Raw genomic sequence first — 24,093 nt, 5'->3', positions numbered from 1 at the left:
AAAACTCCGGTGCTGACTTTGACGTCCCAAATTTGCTCCCTCGCGGTCCATTCGACGACTGTCTCGTCTTCTTTATTTCTCCACCTCCAATCGAAGACGACGCCTTTCTCTTTCTCTCTCTTAGCCTCTCCGCCCTGATATCTAGGGTTTTCCTTCCTCTCCGCCGCCGCCGTCGCCGTCGCCGTCTCCTTCACCGTCGTCTAAGCGTCGTCTCGCTCTTCCACGTCCTTCTCCTCATCTGCTGCGTCCGCAGGGCAGCCGTTGCCTCCGCTCGTGGGTCGTTTCGGTTCCGCTCGCGTCTAGTCGAGGAAGTCGCCGATTTTAATACTTATCAGCTGTCTTCGTAAGCTAGGTCGGATATGTTCTGGCGAATCCCCAACCTCCCCGCTTCGTCCCCGGTGAGTAACTCTCCACCGTTGCTCTAGATTCATCCTCCTCCTTTCTTGCTCTTTTTCTCACCATCGCTGCTGATTAATTCGATGGTATTTTACTTTCATTTTTTGCGTGTTTGTTTGTAGGTTTTGACTGCTCTTTTTAACTGTACGTTTTTTTAATAACTTTTATCTGCTTACTTGTCTAATCATACGATTTTTTTGTCTAATTAGTACTTTTGTAGGCATTATGCCACGTAACAAGCTCTAAATGCTTTGGAGTTGGTGCAGTATTTGTGTGCTGATACGGATATTTGTGCTTGGTCTTCTCTTTTCTACTTTTTGTTATTATATTTTTTCTTGGAACGGAACATCTGTAGCAACTTCAGGTTAATATGAATGGACGTGTTTACTTAAAAATATTTCACCTTCTAGATGAACCGATAGTTTCTTCCTGTTGATAACAAGCGATGAAACTCTGCGTTTGAAACACTAGAGCCATAAACTAGCGGTATCAGTGGGCTTATCATACTATTTGCTGGTTGAGCTATGTTGTTAGCATTGTCAGGAAATTTAACATCATTATGTTGTTTAGCTTATTTATTGATTTATTTATTTCAATATCATGCCAATTCATGTTGATTCACAGGCTTACTTTTATCTTACGGCCATCTATGCAGGTGGAGTTAATATTGGATAAGGAAAATTTCACTTTAGAAGAACTTCTGGACGAAGAAGAGATAATTCAAGAATGCAAAGCTCTTAACTCGCGACTTATTAATTTGTAATATTTCTTTTGAGCAGAAATTGTTAATCTGGTCTACTGTATTTTGTAACAAAGGAGTCTGCTCACTCTTCACTCTTGATTTTCTCTATTAGCTGCATTACAAAATTGTGAGGGACTCACAAACCGACATTGGCTTGTTTTATCTACATTTTGGCTCCATATATACTGTAGTAAATGATTTTACCATTTTTTTCTAAATTCAAATTTGGAGGAAAAAATAATCAGTGCAATATGTACTTTTATGACAGTATTTGAATATTACTATGCAGTTTTCTACTTTGAGTCACCTATATGATGAAATCACAATCTGCTTCTATTAATTTTCTTTTAACACGAGAACTAGTCTCCTTTGCCATCCATGTTAGTTTACTCAGTGAAATTCATTTGCTTTCAGTCTTAGAGAACGTGCTCAGGTAGAACAATTACTTCGATATATCATTGAAGATGCTCCTGGTGACGCTGACAATATACGGACCTTTAAGTATGTTCCTTTGCGACTACTCATTTTTCAGCTACTTTACAAAAGCAACCCTTTCTCTGTTCTGAAGCTCATGGGTTATTTGGATTTCACTTTGTTATTTGAATGAAATAGGTTTCCTTTTGTTGCTTGTGAGATATTTACTTGTGAAATTGATGTCATTCTTAAAACCTTGGTGGAGGATGAAGATGTAAGGCACTAAACTCGATGCAATTGCCCACCTTTGCACAAATATTTGTTGATTATTTGCTTGAAATTCTTTATTTCCTTATTATTTTTTTTCTTAATGCAGTTGATGAACATGTTATTCTCCTTTCTTGAACCAAATCGCACGCACAGTTCAACACTGGCTGGATATTTTAGCAAGGTTATGATCCATTCTTCTTAGAATATTAGCTTCTAATGGATTAATTTGTTTAGCTTTCTAATTATTCTTTTAATTTTTACTAGGTTGTGGTGTGCCTAATGTTAAGGAAAACAAATTCACTTATGGCATATGTTCAAGTAAGTTTTTCTTTACTGCGTTATCTGGAAAATTTATTAAGAAAATGATTGGAAGATTAGCATTCCTGGGTTCAAGTGGGCTGGTGACCTCAAGTAATCATAGTTTCACCTGGCACAATAACTTTTTTTTCTTTTTTCTTCTTGTGGTTGACCTCAAGTAATCATAGTAATCTTGGAGGATTAGCATTCCTAAGTCTTTCTTTATTTTTTTGTTCAATAGTCAACTTTATCTGTATTTTTGTGTTTCATAGGTTCTTTCTAGCCCATATATATATATATATATATTTATTTATTTATTTATTTATTTTTGAATCTCAATTTTAGTCTTTTTTTTCCTTAAAAAGCTTGAATTAGGAAGTATTGCACTTTAGAGGCTTTCTAGGTTACTTTGCAACCCTTTTTCAGATGCAATGTGATTATGTTGTTTCTTTAAACTTACAATGTGGAGTCCTTTCTTTGCATCAGACCCATGGCACAGTTTTCAACCTCTTGGCCGATTTGATAGGAATAACATCAATCAGGGAGGTTAGTACTTCATTGTATGTCATCTTTCTTTTCATTTTATAGTGACTTTTGACATACAACTATATGTGTCTTTCTTCAATTGCTTTTGTCTGTGTACTTGTTCTATTTTATCTAATTTATGAAAGGCTTCCACTTTGATTCCCTTTTTATATTGATATACCTTATTTCTTTTATATTGTTACTTTTTTATGTAACTATTTTCTAATCAAATTCATGCCTTTTGTTTTACTTTGATCAGATCTTGATTCGTCTTGTTGGTGCTGATGATCATACGAATCCGAACTATGTTAACATCATGCAGTGGTTGTCTGATACCAATCTTCTTGATATGATCGTGGATAAATTAAGTCCATCTGTGAGTTCCTCAATATGCATTCTTTTATGTTTGAAGAATCTTTACAGAACTCTCACATAGTTTATTCGAAGTCAGAGCCAGATCAACTTTGCTGGTCTCATCTGAAAATTGGAACCACTCTGCTGGTTGGTTTTGTTCTATTACAGGTCTTAAAAAAATACCCAAAAGCCATTGAGACACTTAATTTGGTTGGCCCAACAAAGTTTGCATTGACCCATATGAGTTTCTCAACTTTGCCAGACCAATATTCTTTGTAGGGCTTAGATTGGAAGTCAGAAATGCCCTGAAATTAATATATTGTTGTTTGATAATTGGGGAGTTATAATTATAATTTAAAATTATCATCGGCCTTCCTATCCTTAGCTCTTTGTTCCTGTAGTCCCCACTTGCCTACTATTCCTATTTGCCAAACTACACATGCGGATTCCTTGCATTGTAACTTAGCCATCTCCTTTGATTTCTTTATTTTGATTATGGTATGTTAATTCTGCTAAAGGTCGGTCATTGTTATACCTGAGTATTTTTCACATTCTCTTATTGCATTCTGGGCAATTGTCTGTTAGTTGTGTTAAAAAAATCTGGCATATGTTTCAATGAATCTTCATTGATTTGTATCTTTAAATTTAACAGCATTCAACTGAAGTTAACGCCAATGCGGCTGAGGTTTTAATGGCCATTATTCGAAATACTCCATCAGCTTTAGCAGCCAAACTTTCCAGCCAAAGGTGATTGTCTGTCCGTTGCCTCTTCCAAAGATATGGTTGATTAGATGTATTATTGTTGTTGATCTTGTTCTTTTCTTTATTTCCATTGTACTCTGGTTTTCAGCTTTATCACCAGGATATTTGGCCATGCATTGGAAAATTCTTCATCAAGATCTGCTCTCATTCACTCTCTATCTGTGTGCATTGCTTTGCTTGATCCTAAAAGGTCTGCATCTGCGGCATCTATTAATTGCTTCAGGAATCAGCATTTATATGTGCCATTCAGTGATGTTGATCCCACAGCTCTTCATGCCATGTTGACACATTTGAGTATGTTGATAAGTTCTCAATTTCTTTTTTTTTTTTGTCAAAGCAGTTACAGTTCAATTAAGGAATCATTTTATAGGTTTGTCCTAAAGGATATTGAGGAATGGCTCTTGATGTACAGATACTTCATTGCCTTATTGCTGATGAGATGAATGTTCAAACGAGATGTCTTTTTTTTCTTTAAAAAAAATGAAATGAGTTAAGTTTTGTTCATGACTATGTGTAGCTATATCAATCTAACTTGAATTATTATACTATATGGTAACCAACACATCTAAATTATTCATATTTTGTAGTTATTTAATAGAATTAAATTGAATATTTATATATATTTACATATTTCCTTAACTGAAGCATGCATTTGTTTCATATCATATATCAAGAGGTTTAATATGTATTTACACAAGTTGATTTATTAACCTGTTATTGGATAGTAATTAGGTGTATCCCTGGTAAAGGATAAAATGAGAGAAATAGACAACCAATAGATTGTCCAATTCAAAGAGTGGAATTGGTTACAGTGGAGGGTGTAACAGGAACAACTTGACCAAAAAAAGATATAATTGTCTAAAAAATTATTTAATCGACTTGATTATTACTAACAAATAGCTTCACATGTACCTCAGTTGAAGGAGAAAGTTCATGATGACTCCAAATATTTGGGACAAACTCAGCTTTCTAATGATTATCTATGTTCAGTTTTCCTTTAGTTGTTGTTCACCTCACGTTATCATTCTTACCCATAAGTATAGGTAGTATTGGCACTTTGTAACACGTCGTAAGATACAATAGCTTATTATGTTAGAAAAAACTTATTCTAGGTTATCTGGTGTGCATGAGTTTATTGAAATAGATCCTTTTTAAATACACTGGAGAAAATTGAATATTTTAGCCGTCAATACCTATTTCATATTGTTTCATTCAATATTGTATTGAATGCCTTTAAATCCATTGGTTCCTCTATATGGATGTGTTTGTGCTTCTACCTGACTACTTACTGATATGGTGGAAGTTTTTTGTTGGCAAGAAGTTTGACTATTAAATATACCCACAATGGGGTCTGCTACAAGTAATTTATGCCTTTTTTATTTTTACTATACTAGTAGGCTTCTAGCTTGTTCCAACTGTCTAAAGATTGGTTGATTTGGCTTCTAGCTTTTTTATGTGGAATGCCCTATTGATACATATTGGAATAATATTACTATGATGGTGCTGTGCCCGCATGCCACCTATTATGTGATGATTCCAGCCCCGATATGATCTAATAGTAAGAACTATATCATGCATTAATTTTCTTTAAAAATCTATCAGACAGAGTAGTAATTTTTTCATTAGAATTCTTGAATACTCACCATTGTTTTATTTATTTTGAGACAACTTAATATGCCGCCACCACCTGCACAAGTAAAGGAATTGATGCTGGACTAATTTGTTCTGGTGTTTTTTCTCTTTCGTTTTGTTCTTAAGTGTTCTTTGTCTACTTGAGTTTTGTATCATCTGGTGGAGCTGTCAGCTGTAGATATTCTATCGTGTATATGCTTTTTGCATTCTGTATTTGATTATTTAGCTGCTGAAAGCAAGTTGGATTGTGGCACTAACTGGAGAAATTTCTGGACCTTAATCAATGCTCAAATTTGAAGGGGAGCCTTGGCGCAACGGTAAAGTTGTTGCCATGTGACCAAAAAGGTCACGGGTTCGAATCCTGGAAACAACCTCTTGCAAAAAGTAGGATAAGGCTGCGTACAATGGATCTTTCCCCGGGACCCGTATGGCGGGAGCTTCGTGCACCGGGCTGCCCTTTTTTAATCAATGCTCAATTTTGACCAGTTTCTTTGAATTTTTTTGTATGATTTCTTTTTTTTTATGAGGCTTTAGTAATCTCTTTTGCAAGTGTCTTGATCTAAGGTTTTAGCACATTTGAGGATTTACCCATGCTCTTCCCATAATCTTTGATTTCATTTTTATCATGTTTAAGCTGTCAGTACTGAAAATTTCATCCTTATTTTATGCAGATGACTTGCTTAAATTTTTAAATGTATCATCTGATACTAATACTCTTCAAACAACATATGGCGAACTGCAACCTCCACTTGGGAAGCACCGTCTTAAAGTATGTACATGTTAGAGCAGATTTCTTGATTGATTTTTGACTGGTAAAATTTGGAGCATATTTTCTTTAATTGTTAATTGATCATAGGAAATGGTTGGTGATGAGTTTTTTTGAGAATTATTTTCGTGAAACTGAAACAAAATTTTCTTTTAGTTTATGCACTAGTGTATCAACTACATTGTATCTCAATGCCAGTTAGTCGAAAACATATTTTACCCTCGTCCAGGATGATTCTTATTGATGGATGCTTCACATGTTTTCGATGTTGAGAATTACAAGCATCTGAGACTTGTGGTTTGAATTCGCAGGTAGTAGAGTTCATTGCAGTATTACTGGAAGTTGGTGGTGAAGCTGCTGAGAAGGAATTGATTAAATCTAGTGCCATCCAGATAATCCTAGATCTTTTTTTTAAGTAAGCTACATGTTTTGCAGTTGTGGGCCTTGTTGTAAGCATTGGTTGTGCAATGCCGCTAATATGAGAATATTACAGGTATCCCTTCAACAACTCACTACATCATCATGTGGAGAATTTGGTGATTTGTTGCCTTGAAAGCAAGAGCACTGTAGTTGTTGATTATCTCTTTTGTGAATGTAGTATCATCACTAAATTTCTACAGATGGATAAAAATTCTTTTCTTTCAACTGAATCAAGTGTGGTAAGAATTTTATATGTTAAGAAATATGGTTGTTTATATTGCTGTGTATGAAGGTTCTTCATCAATTTGGCTTTGTAGACAACTGTTCCAGCGTCTGGAAGAAAACCAATTCGAGCTGGTAACATTGGACATATAACAAGAATTTGTAACAGACTTGCCCAACTAGGAACTAGCAACGACCGTATTCGGTCTTACCTACAGGTAAGTTGATTATTGAGATACTGGTGTATAAGTTAATACTTTATCTAAGTCTATCAATTTATTTCATAGATATGATACAAAATTGTCTGCATCAATTGTTTTGACTTCTGCAGCATGTCAGGCTGTGATTCCACTTTGTTTTCTGTTGGAAGATACATTTGAATGGATTGAATTTATTCTTAGCCTGTCTATAGCTTTTAACTGGTTTCCAATTTTTATTATTTAGTCATTTAAGCCAAAAACTTCACTAACTTAACCATGTCTTGGTGCATTTAGCATGTGTGGATGTGTTACATGTCTTGGTGTGTTTTCGAAGCTGAAAGAATCACTAATCAGATTCATCTCAAAAAGTCTGTTTCAAACCATTGATTAATGTGATCAGTTGCCCTCCCTAATTAATCAGGCACACTAGTTGGTAAATTAGATTTCAATCCGAGGCATTTGGTTTAGTCATGCAACAGGAGGTCCTCTCCTTACAATTAAGCTCTTGGCATGTTATTGCACTTCTAAGGAAGTTTAACTATAACCTCCAGGCTTCTTTATCTTAATTCTATTTGTAGTGGCTTCACTTGGATTAAAAGAACACATCAAGCTGGAGAATAATGTTCAACAGTTTATGCTGATCATGTTTTTGTTGTACTTTATTTTCTTTGATCATAGCAGGATTATCTTTCTAACCTCCCTTTTGTTTAATTTCCTGCTTATACAAATAGTTTGTTGTTACCAGATGTAATGGTTACTTAGAATCCCGGGACTTTTCTCATGTATAAACACATCATTATCATTGTTTATAGTGTAATTGATATTGTTCTCGTAATTAAGTGGATGAAATTTAATGAAGCTGCATAGTTGACGAAAGTTTAATGTATTAATTGAAGTAATTTTTTTCATTTGGTTTGATGTAAGTTTTGTGGCTTTTAATAGTGCTGTGGCTTCATGCCTAGAACCCAGGATATGCTGGATCCTGGGGTTCCTGGCTAGATTGGAACACTGGCTTCGAGAGCCTGGCTTCATAAGGGTTCATATGAATATCCGGTAGATGGATAATCAATTTGGACAGAGTTCTTTTTTCACGTTTCTGTCTCACATAAATTAATTGTTGCTTTTCTTTGTCGGACATTTCATATTGTTATATGATTCGAGAGCCTTTGTCATGTATAAGCTTCATGCTTGTTACTAACCTTTCCTCTTTGTTTGATTGCTTTTGTAGGAATCAGTTGACTGGGTTGATTGGCAAACAAATGTGCTGCGTGAACGTAATGCAGTAGAGAATGTATATCACTGGGCCTGTGGGTGAGCATCATTAAATGGATGTACTTTTCTTATGGGGAGTCCTGAGTGTTAAATTGCTTATTGTGTGCTTATATAATTTGTCTCAAGTGAACTTTGAGCTCACACATGTTCACATATAGCGCTGAGCTGAATTAGATTTGAAAAGTTTACATTGTTTTGTTAATAGTTTTATTATTAAACTAAGAGAATTGAATTGCAAAGATGCAAAGTCTGTTATGTGCCACCATTTAACTTCTACATTTGTTTTGTTTATGCAGTCGACCAACATCTATACAGGAAAGGGGAAGAGATAGTGATGAAGAACTTCATGTTAGAGATTATGATGTAGCTTTGTCAAATAATCCTCTCCAGCCATTTCAATATCGAGTCTATGAGAATGATGACATGGATGAGGTATTCTGTAGATTAGATATATTTATGAGATTTACTGTAGAATAGATATACTTTCACCAATGATTTGTGCGCGGCGGTACTTTTAGTTTTATTCTAGATGTCTTTTTTTACTCACTTCCTCGGCATTTTTTGAAAGTCTGCAATTTTGTTTGAATAAATGGGGTATTGGGTAAATTGTGAGCAAAGTGATGTTTTCCTGAATATATGTAATGCCTGAAGTTTGGGGTTGTTCCATATATTCTTTTTAACTTGATTTCTATTTTTGTACCTCATTAATGAAAGTTCAAATTTGGTAATTATATTTCAAAATCCGCTTGGTGATTTTTTTTTTTCAAAAAGTTACCCATGAAATGAATATCAACCAATTAGCAAATTGAAAATTGTTAACAGACAATTATTATGGAGAATATGTTGTCAGAGGGTACATCAACTACACTACACGTTCACTTGTAATTGAAGACAAACGATACTTTAGTATCACAGTCAAAGTTTCTACAGTGTTGTGTTTCATGTACTTGTGTGTGACCAGAAGTATAATAGTTGTAATATCATTCGAACGTCAAATAGGTTGCTCCAGCTCAAAAGTTTCAGTAAAAACAATTGCTGTCTTGTTCATGTAACTTTGATCTGCTCAATCTGCAGGATGTATACTTGGATGAAGGATCTAGTGGAGTCGTCATTTCTTCTTTGAGGCTTGGCGGTGATAACCCAAGGTAGATAATGTTTTAAGCTTTCCCCCAATATTTTTAAAGCATGACTCCAAGTTGACTTCTTCTGTGTATACTGCAGTTGTCTTTTCACCAACTCCAACTGGTTCACTTTTGAGGATGAGAGTTCCATGGAGCCGATGAGCATCACAACACCTGATAAGATGGACGATGCTAATCTAAATGAGACATCAAATGGCAGCGACAGCAGTGATGATGAGGTGGTGGTTGGAGTTGAGGAGCTTGCCAAGGCTGGGATGCCTGGACACAAGTATTTAGACTCGGATTTCATGTCCCAGGACACTTCTAGTGTAGATCAATCCCTTAACGATCTGTCCACAGATGTGACAAAACTGAATGTCACCGACGATGCTAGTCTTTTCCGGTTGGATGCTGCTGAGAATGAGGACCTCTTCAACGACCAACAGCTACCAGAATGGGTGGGTTGGCGTGAAGCTTCAGACATTCACGTAGATGGATCTACTGATGCTTCAGCTCAGTCAAACACCGTGGTGGAAGGTGCAGCAACCACAGCACCAGTTACCACAGCTGGTGCACTAGGTGAAAGTACTGTGCACGCGTTAGAATCTGGTGAGTCAGCAAAAGCAGAAGAGACTTCCTCTTCATTGTTCGAGGATGCAGAGTTTGTCGGTGTGGATTTTGAGGAAGGGAGATCCACAAATGGTGAGGTTGGCGTAACAAATAGGGCCTTTGTTCTTCAGGTTCCAGAACTGCCCAAGCCCCATGAAGACGGAACGGCTATCAAGTTCAACAACAGTCGATGGCGCATGGAACCTGAGGTAGGCATTGTTCAGGAGTAGCAATAAGTCTAACCGTGTTGATCCCACAAAAGGGGTTCCATGTACAGCAGCATTTATTCAGACGTGCATCTGGTAGCAGGTGCACTCTTACTGTTTCATATTATATTTTTTGTCTCCAAACCGGCGAGTTGTTCCCGTGTATTATTATTGTCGTTGTCCCATATAAACTGTATTATTATGGTCCTGTTAATCGTTATTAACTGTTTGCTTTTGTATAATTGGAACAACCATCAATATCTAGTTCTGTTGGCATATTCCCGTTTCAGTATGTGATCCCATGCATTGTCGAAGTTTAATCAGAGAAATGTCCGTTGACTAACGGAGACATTTGTTATGCTGTATTTTACTGAACCGCGTGATATATTCCAGTTATACCTTTTTTCCCTTAATGAAATAATTATACGAGGAGTTTGTGTGTATCTTTAAATTTTTGTTATACCGATTTTAAAATGTACTATTCTCATTTTGTAACAAGGCTCGATGGTATGAATGCGCTATAGAGGCTGGTAGGAGTTTTGGTTTTGGTTTTTTTATTATTAGGGCTATAAATAAGTCGAGTTGAGTTTTGAGATGTTCAAATTTATTTGATAAAGTAATCGAGTTATATTTAAAATAAATTAAGCTTTTTGAAATGATTGTTTAAACTTGGCTTGGTTTATTTTTTATGAGTTTGAGCTTGTTTGAAGTTTGACTTGAGCTTGGTTCATTTAGATGTTATCGAGCTCTCAATTCAAGTTTGGCTAGAGCTTGATTTGTTTAGATGTTCACAGCTCTCAATTAGTTATATGATTGGTTATTGAACTTGATAATTTAAATTAATTAATTTTATTTATTTTATTTTATTATTTATTTAGCATATTGAAAAAATTATTAATAAATATGGTTTATGAACGTTATTCACGAACATTAATAAGCTGAGCACATATGTGTTCAAGTTTATTTAGCTTAACAGGTTATTCAAATTTATTTATTTAATTAATCTTATGTATATTTAACGGGCATAAATAAATTTTTACTAAGCTGAACTCTAAATTTATTCACGAGTGTTTACTTTATTTACCGTTCTATTTGTTATGTATCAAAATTAATGTATTTTTATAAATATTGTATATAGTATAAATTGAAAGCAGCCTACTGAATTTTTAAATTTAGAAAGGTTTAATAAAAGTAATCATACCTTTATTATAAGATGTAAGATAATAATATTACTAACATCATTAATGAGTTAATAAAATTCCTTTGATTTAAAAAATATTATTTTTTTGAATCTCTTAATGATGTAGGTCAAAACTAATTGATGTATTTAGAGAATTGGGAATGACTTCGTATTAAAACTAATATAAACTCCTTAATCTATCCATTGCCTCATGGTATAAATTATAATTATTTCAATTCCAATTAAAACTAATATAAACTTCTTAATCTATCCATTGCCTCACATATAATTTCGATGATATAAATTATAATTATTTCTTTGAGAGAAGGAGTATAATGAGAATGAGATATACTTTTTTAGAATTAAATCTATATAATTATAGTATAGGCAAATCTTAAAAGGGCACCCTAAGCTAAGAGAAATATTTACATATTTTTCTAAAAAAGTTACATTAGAGTCGCTTCCATTATTTGATCCTGAAAATATTCATAGATTTAGCATTATTGTAAAAGCTACCAAGTAAAAGTTACATATTAGTAGATTATGTTAATTTAAAATATAATAAGTATTGTAGAGTCTAAATGTTTATTTTGCTAATTGAAATGTTATTTTAATTAGATTATCAATAGGAAATAAAATCAAAATGATATAAAGTCATGATTGCAAAAGCTAATTACTAATTTCTACACATCATAGAAGCTAGTAATTAGCTTCTACATATAGTAGAAGATATATGATAATTGGTCGGTCATAATTAAATAATGTTTATTTGGAGTCCCCCTCATTTACTTTACTTGTTAAAATATTATTTTAACCAAATTATCACTCAAAAATAAAATCAAAATATACAAAATCATAATTGTAGAAATTAATTACTCCAACGTGTAAAAAGCTAACAACTAATTTCTACCATTGTAAAAGTTAATTGTTAATTTCTATACAATTGAATGATAAAATAATATAAGGATATTTTAGACGATTCATGTTAAATGATTGGCCTTTTTTGCCCTATAATCGTTTGAAAGAAAGGAGTATAATGAGAATGTGATATGTTCAAATGCTTAAAACAAGTAATCCTCTCCGCCATGACTTTTAGCATGTTTTATGTCCCTCGCTGTGTGAAAGTGACATTTTGATATTTTTTATAATAATTAAAATAATAAGATAAAATTATCAATGTAAATTTCATATTTATCGAAACTAATTCGTGCATGATGCTTTCAGCCACTTAATAATTCTATTTTTCATATAATTACAGGAATATAAGGAAAGAATTATATTCTTAGAATTTTTAAATCATTTATAATTTTTAATATAAAATACTAAAAAAATCATTGAAACACAGACAAAATAATAAAAAAAACAAACAAATCAAGAATCCAAAGATGCAAACTCAACTAAAGCAGGATTTCTAAAATAATTCTTTAAGCTAAAGAATTTGCCAAAAAAATAGGGATAACAAACTGAGACTCGTATCACACCAACAAACAGCAGCTACAGGGGCGACGCAAGAGTCATGTACAAGATCATATATGTTATGTTTGTGCCCTCTCAATCAAAATTCACCAGAGAATCAACAAATAAAATACAACGTATAGAACTCTGGAAGTCAGATACAAAGACTGGAGTTGTTCCTTTACCTGTATCCTCTTCCATCTGGTTGCTGAGAACCATAATTTCCCATGTTCATCATGGGGTTGTATCCCACACCAGGAGCTCCCATGGCAGGATGTGAAGGCATTCCCTGGTTCATTCCCATGTTCGTGCCCATCATCATCCCCATGGGTCGACTGTAGCCTCCCATCCCCATCCCCCTTCCCATAGCACCACCGCCCATGCCCATGCCGATGCCAGAATTCAAAGGGGCTGAGAGAGCACTTGCACCGGTACGTCCGATGCCAGAACCAGATCCCATGGCTTTGCCCATGGTGGTAATAGACGTTGGAGCAGTAGAAAGCTTCTTCTCTTCTTTCCATTTGTCTTTACGGTTTATAGAATCAAAGTCTACACCAATATCTGCATGAGGATTGATTTTGGCTGCAAAAAAAACGATCAAAGATATATGAGGCACAACAAATGCTTCCAAATATGGTTGCAGTATGTAAGAATCCAGATGCATTATGTAAATATTAAAATGTCAATATGAGCGTGACTAAGTGGTCCGTTTGCACTTTGCCATTAATATTTCAAGAAAATTTATAAAATTAATAATGGTTAAACTTATCACATGATGAAAACTAAATGCATTTGAAAAAGAAGAGCAAAACACATATTAAACAAACATATATTAAAAGATTGACAACTTACATCCAGATATATTCAGATTGACTAATCCTCTACTTAATGTGTCAGCCCAGACTGTTGATTTTGTTTCGAATTTGTCCTTCGATGGAGAAGAATTTACAGCCTTGACTTCTATATTGATCGGGGCCTGCAAGCCAGCCTGTGGAAGAAGGTTCAACTGGTTGGTCTGTATATTTACAGGAGTGGCAGAGTGAATACTCTGTGTAGTAGTTGGCATTGCCCATGATGCAAAAGGGCCTGGAGAAGCAGACGGTTGAAAGAGGCTGCCCTGTACATTACTCAGAGCAACAGGTTGAGACTCCTGCATAGGAATAAAGGTCGCTGCTCCTATTTGCGAGCCAAACAAACTTTGTACATCATTACTTGGATGAGTTGTGGGCACTTGGGCAGTCAAAGTTGCAGAACTTGCAAAAGAGATTTGTTGACCATTCGATACAGGATTGGAACCATCAAAATCAAAGTTGGTTGTTGTCTCTAACTTGGATGCTGTAGGTGCGAGAGTTTCAGCACCTCCTATTGAAATTGAAGAATTAAAAGATGGGCCTGGTGCAAAACTATGTTGCTGGCTAGCGATACTTTCTTGAGTAGCTTTGAAGGGTGCATCACCAAAAGGATCTCCACCAGACTGGAAAAAAAGGCCATAAGACAGATCCGCTTATTCAAGAACAAAAAAGTGCGGAAGGAGACTGCAACAACAGTTTAGTGCTAACAAGCAAAAAATTATGAGATTTACAGCAACAGGGGTTAAGGATCTTACAGTTCAAACCAACCTAAAATATCAAATAACAACTAAAATCAGAATTTGGCAATTTACCTTACAAGCCTACAATCCAATCCTATGTTTGCTTACATTTCCTAGTAGAATCTCAATCCCAACAACCTTGAATAGATAGAATATATATTTGTTCAAATTCAATATTATTAAAACTGACATATTTAATTTTCATGCCATATTTTTTAAAAAAAAATCTTCTTCATATATTTAGGTTTTTTAACTCCCAAGTACAAAAATCTATTTTTTTTTATTATTATCATCTAGTTTATAATTATCATTCATCATAAAAGAAGCTGCCACCTATTAGATAAAGATGGGAACACTTGAATATGCACTATTAGAGTAATTTTAGTTTATTCATGATATGATTGAAATGATAGGCGATTAAAATATTTATTTATTTTATATAGTTCTATAATCCTTTTAAGTAATTATGAAATCTGACAATGGGACCTCTTCCTATTCCTAGGTAGGTAGGATCTAGATCCTGAGTCAGACTTCACAGAATAATCTCGCGGAAGACCACCAGGATGACACTAATTAAGAATTGGTGAGTTTAAATGTTTTACAAACTTTATGCTATAATATGCTAGAATTGGTAGGTTAATATCAAGACAACCATTGATTGTGCATACCTGATTAAGTCCAGCAGATGCTGATGAGTTGGCAGCAAAACCTGAATTTTCAGAAAGATCTGTCTCGAGTCCAGTGTCTGTCATAGACACTGGCACCAAAGCAAGTGAATAAATCGGATCTGATACTGGAGCTGATCCAAAAAAGTTTGTCTCAAGACTAGTAGCAGCAGGTGAAGCAGCTGAATAGCAGAATTAACCAAGTCGTCATTGCTTATTACAGATGAAAAACTCTGTTACACGCGCGCACACACATACATAGGGGAAGAGTCCAAGTTTACTTGTTTATTGATTTCAAACTAATAATGTACCCTACCTTACGCTAACTTTAATTAGGTTGAATTGCCTATGACTAACTGCTTAAATTATCATAAAATTCAGGATTTATATTTTTGTGCGTTAAGCAAAGGGATTGTTGAGTAATTTTGGAACAATAGGATCTATTATTGGGTTAAAGTGGATCATGTGGAATTCTTTGAAACATTCTAGGGGTAAAACCAAATTCTCAATAGAATTAAATACCACATGGTGGAAAAAATACTGCTAACTGCTCAATCAGATGTAGTGAACAAAGACAAAATTAAACTCTGAACATTACCTAATGTGTCTTTTATAAATTTGAAAACTTTGATTCAGATATTTAAGGTTCCAGTTGTGGAGGTGAAGATTAGAAATGCAAGTGCTATTCCTACACTGAGAAAAAGCCATAATATGTAAATACCTGATACAGAGCCACGTGGATCAAACTCATCAAAACCATTGCTCACTATGTTGTTGGTTTGTGCGGACACACCAGATGGAGCATTACCTACACCATGGTTTGCACTTTTTACTGAAGAGCTTGCTGCTGGTGCAAAAGATGAATCCTGGTTAACAGTTTCCCGAGGAAAGCTTGATGCAGGTGCAGAGAGAGAACTTGATGATGGTACAGCTGCTTTAACTTCCCTTGAATTTCTACAAGAAGAGTTGCTTTCAGAAAAAGAGATTGTCCACCAAAAAAAGGTAATAGAATGTATGTACAGACATAGCCATCTAATATTTGAATATAATTAGGTGAAGTTTTAATAAATGATAAAATGAGAGAAAATAGGATTGAGATAATATGGGCATGTTAAAAACGGACAATAAATTCTAAATTCTACAGATAAAAGAGTAGATTTATTGGAATGGAAGGCATAAGGGATAGAGGAAGAATGAAGAAACAATAGTCAAAAACGATTTTAAATTTGAATATAATGAGTGATATTGCATAGTATAGAACTCATAGGCAGGATGAGATTTGCATAGACGACTCCAAATAAGTAGCGAGAAACATGATAATGATAGGCATACCTATCTTCTTGCAAATGGCTATGTGCATCTTTCATCGCATCTTCATAGCTTGGTGGTGCACCAATACTCTGCTCCGGAAGACTGGAGTCCAGCTGCCTGTGATTTTAGTATTCATTGATCAAGGTGTGAGCAACAGTTAAATAATATGGTCTATAGTCTCAAAAACACCAAAGACATTCAAACTCTCCACCTATCATCCCGAGGAAGATCATCAATTCTGCCACCGCCACTTCTACATCAAAATCAGAGCATATCATATAGAATGCTTTGCAGAAAAAATTAACAGGATGGTAGAAGTGACAGATGCTGACCAACTAGTAAAACATTAATTTAGAATGACACGATTAAAAATTTGAAAGTTTTTCTGCTTCACAAGAAGCAATACTAAACAACCTTCAAGCTTGGCAAAAGAAAAACAAATATCATTGAGGTAAGGACTAAATCACCTAATTGAGCGATCATCATCATCAAAGGAGCGGCCTCTACCTAAGCTGGTATTTTTTGAACCATACTGATAATCATCATTTCCCTGCACTCCTCTATTCTCATCATCCCTATAATCATCTTTACCATAACGTTCATCAGAATACCTGCCATAACGATCTCCCTCTCGACCATATGGGTCACTAGCTCTTCCACTTTTGTCTTCGTCTCTATATCCCCATTCTCTTTCTTTTCCATTACCATACTGATCATCATCTCTACTTCCATAGCGACTTTCATAACGTTCATCATCATAACGGTCACCATAATGTCCAGGACTTGGATATGAACCAGGCCTACTAGAAAATGTACTTCGAAACCTATGCAAAAAAAAAAAGACACATTTAATAGGCAAAGTGAATCATGTCAGCATTGTTCCAAAATTCAGATAGCATACTTGTCCCGGTTAGCAGCAGCTTTCTGCCTAGCTTCCTGTATCCTTTCTTTATCATTCACTAGAGCTACAAGAGCTTGAGATTTTCTTCTGACATTGTTTCCCTGGTCTCTTCCACTTGAATCAATATATTGGAAATCAGATAAAGTCTGAAAGACATGCACTATTTCCAGTTATACAAATACAAAGTAAAACAAACAGAGAAAAATAGGCACATGTTGATGCACCATCAGCGAGAAGAAATATTACAGTACCGATATCTGGTATGTATGCTCCTTTATATCATCAATCACTCGCTCAGATCCATGTGCAACTAGGTAGTCAAGAACAGTCAGCGCCTAAAGCTCAACAATTGAATATATTAGTCGAATTGTTTCTATAAGACTAAATTCAATGTAATACACAACATAATGAAGCTACTAGCAATTGTAAATACTCACAATAAATGCATAGGATCGAATAGTATACAAAAAAGTGTGAGAAGCACCTTGTAGACATGACGCCAGTTTTTTCCAGTATCATTGATCCTCTTCCATATTGCATTCATTATCATCTGGCATTCATGACTGTACAGGATAACATATGAGATTCCAGAAAACAAAATTGTAAGAATAAGCATGGGAAGGGATAAAATACATACGAGTTCCTGGTTGCTTGTGCAATATCTGCCAGAAGTGATCCATGGGGTCCCCAGGGTTCATTGCTGGTCGCATCAAGAATCTAAAGTCCAAAGAAAATATAAAAAGTACATGAATATGCCCAATTTAGGCTGGTTCAAAACTTCAAATTAAAATTATTCTATTTCAGATGCTATTTTTGAGCTTATATATATTTTTATTTTCAATTGCCATCCTCATTTTAAGATGGTATTCTCGTAAGTTTCTCAATGTACAAGAATTCAAGTAGAAATGTTTAAAGTGCCATATAAATCACCTTCTGCTCTATTCTAGGAACCTTCAAGACTTTCTTGTTTACCTCCCTTTTCCTAGAGCACAGGAAAAGTGCAACAGGTCAGTTAAGTGACTTGACTAATAGAAATAGAAAGGAGGATGTATCAAACAGGCGAAGCATTCCAATAGATATATTTGATAACAGAGTCAAAAGTATTTAACTTCAAGTTATAGGCAAGAGTTGCAAGATTACAAAAATCTTACAGATCGCGAACAGTTTGATCAAAAGCTTTCTTCATGATCCTTAGAGATTGAGAGTACTTCGTCTTACAGCAACCTTAATCTGATACCTCCTCAATAACCAACTGCCAGAACAATGGAAACAGGTTAATCTTTTAATTCACAATAAAGGTCATAGAATAATAAGCAAATAGAAAGAATATACACAAAATATGTTGTTGCAAAGAAAAAACTACATAAACAACTGACATGGCATTGGTAGATTATGTCAGGGAGAAAAAAGATACAACCACAGTTGGAAATTAATTTAATAACAAGCCTAAATTAGATCAATTTGCCTAAGTTCAAGAAGAATGCTGAATATGCCAACAGGAAAATGAACTAACTCAAAGTTTGAAAAGACAGTTTTGGCATAAAAGTTAACCTAGGCCCTACTGTGATAGTTTATGCACTACATAAGTAGGTTTTAGCTACCAATATTGAAGATAGATGGTTTCAGAAACAGGAAAGTTTTTCCATTACATGCAATGAGATATTGTGAACGTCAAACTGCATCAAATTTCATACCAATCAAGGGAAAGGCCGCATATAATCAAATAGACAATAAACGGGGGAATGAATTCCAAGGGTCTAGTTAATTAATTCCAAAGCAAAGAGACTTCAAGATAAATAACCAGATACGCTCTAATCTCAAGCACGAGTGTGATTTGCTAGGTTACCTATAGGCAAATAAGCAATCAACCAACATCCAGTACTAGCCAATAGAAATAGCCTCAAAATAAATAAATAAATACATTAAAAAAACTGATAGATTCACATGTAAAAACAACATATGCAAAGCAAGAAAACGGTGGATAAGGATAAATTTGAAGAAATTATCTTTCCTAAGATCCAACTCGTCCATAAGAATAACAGCAAATAAGAAAAACCAACAAAATCAGTGCGCCTTAGATTTTACTTACAGTTCGATACCGTTCGAGCTCAAATTTATTATAGATGGCACCGGATCCAGTTAAATGCCAAATCCAATTGTATAAAGAAAATGACAAAATGATTTTTTTTTTAAAAAAAAAAAGAAAACTGGAATGAAAAATCAACTGCATTAGCTAGTATTTTCTACACAAAAATGAAACCTTTTGCCTCAATATTTAACTCCCTTAACACGTAATCACGAATATAAACCAACGAACGCATTGAGTCGAATAAAAATTACAAGAAAATCAAGTAAACGAAGGCAAAAGGGAAGAGAACAAGAGCGCATCTAGCGAACCTGAGTATGCGATGGTCTAGGCTTCCCAGATCGGTCCGAGAAGCGAGGGAACAGATCCACGGGTTGTGGAAGGAGATCGCGGCAAGTAAAAGAGGTAGATCTGTTGTTTAACTACGATTCGACGAGAAATTTAGGGTTTCGCTTTCTCCCGTTCTGCGTTCGGGAACGAGATGGTCGGAGAGAAAGGAACGAAGCGAAACGGAGAGAAAAACAATGGAATAAATAAAGGTACGAAATAATTCCAGGAGAGAGACAGAGAGACGTTGACCGGCAACTGCCGGTTTCCGACTGCGATTCCCCCTCATTAATTATGTTCATAATTAATCCTTCCTTAATTTTTTTTTGTCACATTTTCCACTTAAAAAATGGAGAATTTAGGAGAAAATAAAACCAAATTAAATCAAATTATATATAATATATTAAATTAATATATAGGGAAATGTAATAAATAATTCGATGTATTTTAGCGTTGCATTTTCAAAATTTTATTTTAAAAAATAGAGCAAAATAATAATTTGGTTAATTCAATTTGGTGACCTAATGATAAAGACAAGTTTCATAATTAGGCAGAGAAAGATTAAAACACTAGATCTAACAATATTTCAACCACAAATATTATTATCAGGATAATTTATGATTATTATTATTAATTTGGAGGGACTTATTTTTAAAATAAAAATAATTAAACAGGTTTTAAATCGGAATGACAATTAAATATTCTTTTATTGGTAGTAAAAAAATAAAAGTTATCATCTCAACGGTCCCACATGATGAGTCTCACAAATTAAATACCCTACACCATAACGTAGATGGCTTATTTTTCAAATGAGTAGTTATATCATATATTATTTTTAAATGTTAAATGAGATAAAATACTAGAAGGCTTCTCAATGCATAAATTATAATTAAAAAATATAAATATATAAAATGACAAACTTACTTAATAATTTATTAAATTCAAATTTTCATAATTTAATGTGAAAATGATTATTTTTAATAATATTGTTATCATAAAAGGTCCTCCATATTTAAAAATATTTAAAAGGCCGCCATACTATTTTTTATCTCTAAATATTTTTATTCTAATATAATAATAATAATAATAATTTTGTTTAGAAAAATAATCCTTTAATTTAGTAAATCTGGTTTTAGATAAATAACATTGATTACATTTTTTTTGCTAAAACTAATACAGTATATAACAATTTGGATAAAAATAATTATAATTAAAATAATTTTGATAAATTAAAATAAATTACAAGTATTTTTTAATAGAAGATCTTTTCAAATATTTAACGAAAATAAGATAAGAGGTGGCCTTTGTATTATTTACACTATCCAGCTGTCGGCACTATTTTTAAAGCACATATTTTATTCAAGAAAATGTGAATATTAATTACCAAAAATATATTTATAGGGTTTGTTGATGGTTGGTGGATTAATGCCTGGAGTCTAGCTGTCACTGGAATGATAATAGTTTTTAAAATTAATTATTAAGTTCAACTTAAATAGCGAGATGGGCTGAGTCTGGGCCTAGAGCAGCCCAGTAGAGGCCCAATCAGATAGCATTTTAGTTTCTAAAAACACTAAAGAATATGATAACACCATAAATATATATTTCTAGCATATCACTAGGGATGTTGCTTTGAGTGAAAGATTAGGTTGCCTTAGTGCATTAAGGAATAAAATTTTTTTAATAGATGATTTTACCTAAGAATATTAGGTTGATGAGTCATTCTTTACATTTTCTGATTTACTTTGGTGGTCCATAAAAATTTTTTAATGAAGCCGAATCAATAAGTCTCATAATTAATTGATGTAAGCTAGACATTTAAAAAAATTAAAATACAATGTCATTTCTAACGGCCAAAATTGTTATTCGTGGACAATCCAAAAGTGAACTTCCTACTTATAAATCTTAGTGATATTTTAATTTGAAATCGGTCCAAAAGTAGGGTGTATTGGTCCAAGAATGACTAATCAAGCATGGATTTTCAAAAAGTCACAATCATTTCACTTTCTCTTTTTATCTTTGAACTAGAACTAGATGTAACCTTTTTACATTAGGAGGACTAATTAAGCATAGATAATTCAAAAGGGTTAATTAACTTTTTGTTTAATCTTTCAAAAAGAGATGATTTACCTTTAACAATAAAGATTAAGTATGTACATTTGACATTTCCAAAGATGAAATAAAGTAAAAAAAAAAATGAATTATGAAACAATTGTATAAAAGAAATAATATTCTAAATTATTTTTTATGACCAACTATATATAAAAAAAATAAACAAAATAAATATTCCCCTCAAAGAAATCTCTGTTAAATTCCCTGCAAATTTCCTCTGAAACACACATCAACCTTCCCACGCTGCAGTCATTCTCCACTACTACAAACCAAAGGCTCCTTGTCAATGGAGTGACCTCAATGCCGTCTTGACCAATCTACAATTCTCCACTCAAGCCATGCACACGACCAATCCAAAGGCTTCACAATATTTTTTAAAATGACGGAGATCAGAGTACCAACAATCTGTCCTTCCTCGAATTTGCTTCTGCCATTTATGTATATATATACACAGGATATCCCTTCTCTGTTATTGAAATTTGCAGTAAGGAACGGCTTGTTTGTTGTTTCCTGCGACCTGCAACATGGTGAGAGCTCCTTGTTGCTCAAACATGGGCTTGAAGAAGGGGCCGTGGACGCCGGAGGAAGACCGGCTGCTGATTTCTTACGTAGAGAAGCATGGCCATGAGAACTGGAGAGCTCTGCCTAAACAAGCTGGTACTTGTTCTTTTATATGCCTTCTGTTTGCTTGCTCTTATGTCTCTGAGATTAACAAAAGAAAACATTTTAGTTTCAGTTTGTTTGCTAAACTCAAATTGTTTCTGAATCTGAAGCTAATGCATTTTTCTGGCATGATAGCATTTCAGTTTCAGTTGGTTTGATTAATACAAACAGGATTTCTTTCAACTTAATTCTGATATGATTGACTTCAGGGCTGTTGAGGTGTGGGAAGAGTTGCCGGCTTAGGTGGACGAATTATCTCCGACCGGGCATTAAGAGAGGCAACTATACCATGGAGGAAGAAGAGACCATAATAAACTTGCATGAGACTCTCGGCAATAGGTGAGGTTTAGTTCAATGTTTTTGAGAAATATAGGGTTCGAGTTCTAGTTGATGTTCTACGTAGGATAAGATTCATATAGCCGACCTCAATTCGTAGGACAAATATTGCTTGGCAAACAAAAGAAGTTCTAGACAGTCGAAGGTGAATGTGATATATTGGTGTTTTGTGATGAAGTTTTGATCAAACAGTTTGAAGTTGAGTAGTATGACAGTGAAAGCATCCTAAAGATTCTTTCTTGGATTTGATCAGGTACTATGAGTATGAAATTCTGTTGTTTTGTTGTCAGGTGGTCAGAAATAGCATCTAAGCTACCCGGTCGAACCGACAACGAGATCAAGAATGTATGGCACACTCACTTGAAGAAGCGAATCAAACCGACCCAAACAGTGCAGGATTCTCCGCGAAAGTGCCAAATTGACACACCCAAGTTTGGCTCAAAGGCTAAGGCCATCGACCGCAAAGCAACGAGGAAGCCAAAGTTGGATTGCCCGAGCCACGGCCCTCCGTCCCCGAGTCAGTCCTTGAGTGAGACCTTGACCACCCCTTGCACCAATTCCTCTAACAAGATGTGTGAAACTAGCAATGAAGATATCAAAGAAGAAGCTATCGTTACTCCGTATGAGCTTTCCGATATCGATGATAATATATGGTCAGATGCATTCTTCGCCGACTATGGCACCTCTTGGGATGATTCCTTGGCATCATTTTGTTCATTCAGTGGCAACGAAGATGGAATAGATTTTTGGATGCAAGTGTTCATGGAGGCAGGGGACTTGAGCTAACATTTTGAGTGTAACCATTTGAAACAAGAGTCATTGGTAGTATACAAGTTTATACCAAATGTCTACTAAATGTTGTGTTTAAAGGACTTTTTTGAGCTTGTAAAAAGTTGCTTATTAACTAGAGAGAATTTTTCTTCATCCATTTTGTTGTTTATCATTTTCTTCTCATGTTGGTCAAAATGAACAATAACTCGTCAAAATTATGGTAATTATTTCATCGCGAACCAAAGATCATGTGTTTCAAATAAACACACACCAATACAATGAATCGTAACTACGACATACATGATCTTAAAAAATTATGATATGTGGCACATGACCTCATCTTGGATCAACAACTATTAGCACATGACCCTAAATATACAAGCAAACATACACTAACTAAAGTTAATATATCATACTAAAACAATCACAATATTTACTAAATTAATTATTGCGTTCCAACATGAAGTTCATGTGTTAATAATCTCAATCA

The 24,093-nt window shown here is 34.4% G+C and overlaps 3 protein-coding genes across 7 annotated transcripts; 2 read left to right on the top strand and 1 right to left on the bottom strand.

The window, feature by feature from the left end:
- The first annotated feature begins 79 nt into the window (after positions 1-79).
- Positions 80-10,486, top strand: LOC122052633 (serine/threonine-protein phosphatase 6 regulatory subunit 3-like). Its single transcript, XM_042614252.1, has 18 exons — positions 80-398; positions 1,052-1,155; positions 1,553-1,639; positions 1,751-1,826; positions 1,929-2,003; positions 2,087-2,140; positions 2,606-2,665; positions 2,904-3,020; positions 3,651-3,745; positions 3,849-4,054; positions 6,064-6,161; positions 6,470-6,573; positions 6,652-6,817; positions 6,896-7,018; positions 8,229-8,311; positions 8,569-8,704; positions 9,347-9,417; positions 9,494-10,486. The coding sequence occupies exons 1-18, from the start codon at positions 360-362 to the stop codon at positions 10,230-10,232; spliced, it is 2,433 nt and encodes an 810-aa protein (XP_042470186.1). The 5' UTR covers positions 80-359; the 3' UTR covers positions 10,233-10,486.
- A 2,352-nt stretch (positions 10,487-12,838) lies between these two features.
- LOC122052632 (clathrin interactor EPSIN 2-like) lies at positions 12,839-19,926 on the bottom strand. Of its 4 annotated transcripts, none has more exons than XM_042614248.1 (14): positions 19,709-19,926; positions 18,463-18,563; positions 18,242-18,293; positions 17,949-18,028; positions 17,796-17,874; positions 17,563-17,646; positions 17,312-17,457; positions 16,878-17,234; positions 16,622-16,663; positions 16,432-16,527; positions 15,821-16,053; positions 15,103-15,281; positions 13,696-14,317; positions 12,839-13,425 (listed from the first exon to the last, which is right to left on the bottom strand). In XM_042614248.1, exons 2-14 carry the CDS (start codon positions 18,495-18,497, stop codon positions 13,025-13,027), a joined length of 2,406 nt encoding a protein of 801 aa, XP_042470182.1. In that variant the 5' UTR covers positions 18,498-18,563; positions 19,709-19,926; the 3' UTR covers positions 12,839-13,024. The 4 variants fall into 4 exon arrangements, with proteins under 4 accessions (XP_042470182.1, XP_042470184.1, XP_042470183.1 ...); XM_042614250.1 differs by having other exon boundaries at positions 15,103-15,233; XM_042614249.1 differs by having other exon boundaries at positions 16,622-16,660.
- A 2,128-nt stretch (positions 19,927-22,054) lies between these two features.
- LOC122052630 (transcription factor MYB30-like) lies at positions 22,055-23,753 on the top strand. 2 transcript variants are annotated; one of them, XM_042614245.1, is made up of 4 exons: positions 22,055-22,227; positions 22,319-22,490; positions 22,706-22,835; positions 23,123-23,753. In XM_042614245.1, exons 2-4 carry the CDS (start codon positions 22,358-22,360, stop codon positions 23,616-23,618), a joined length of 759 nt encoding a protein of 252 aa, XP_042470179.1. In that variant the 5' UTR covers positions 22,055-22,227; positions 22,319-22,357; the 3' UTR covers positions 23,619-23,753. The 2 variants fall into 2 exon arrangements, with proteins under 2 accessions (XP_042470179.1, XP_042470178.1); XM_042614244.1 differs by having other exon boundaries at positions 22,055-22,490.
- Positions 23,754-24,093: the final 340 nt, after the last annotated feature.

The sequence above is a fragment of the Zingiber officinale genome, chromosome 3A, assembly GCF_018446385.1.
Source record: "Zingiber officinale cultivar Zhangliang chromosome 3A, Zo_v1.1, whole genome shotgun sequence".
Lineage (NCBI taxonomy): Eukaryota > Viridiplantae > Streptophyta > Magnoliopsida > Zingiberales > Zingiberaceae > Zingiber > Zingiber officinale.
Note: the sequence above shows the minus strand (reverse complement) of the source record. Positions and strands in the feature narration are given on the sequence as shown.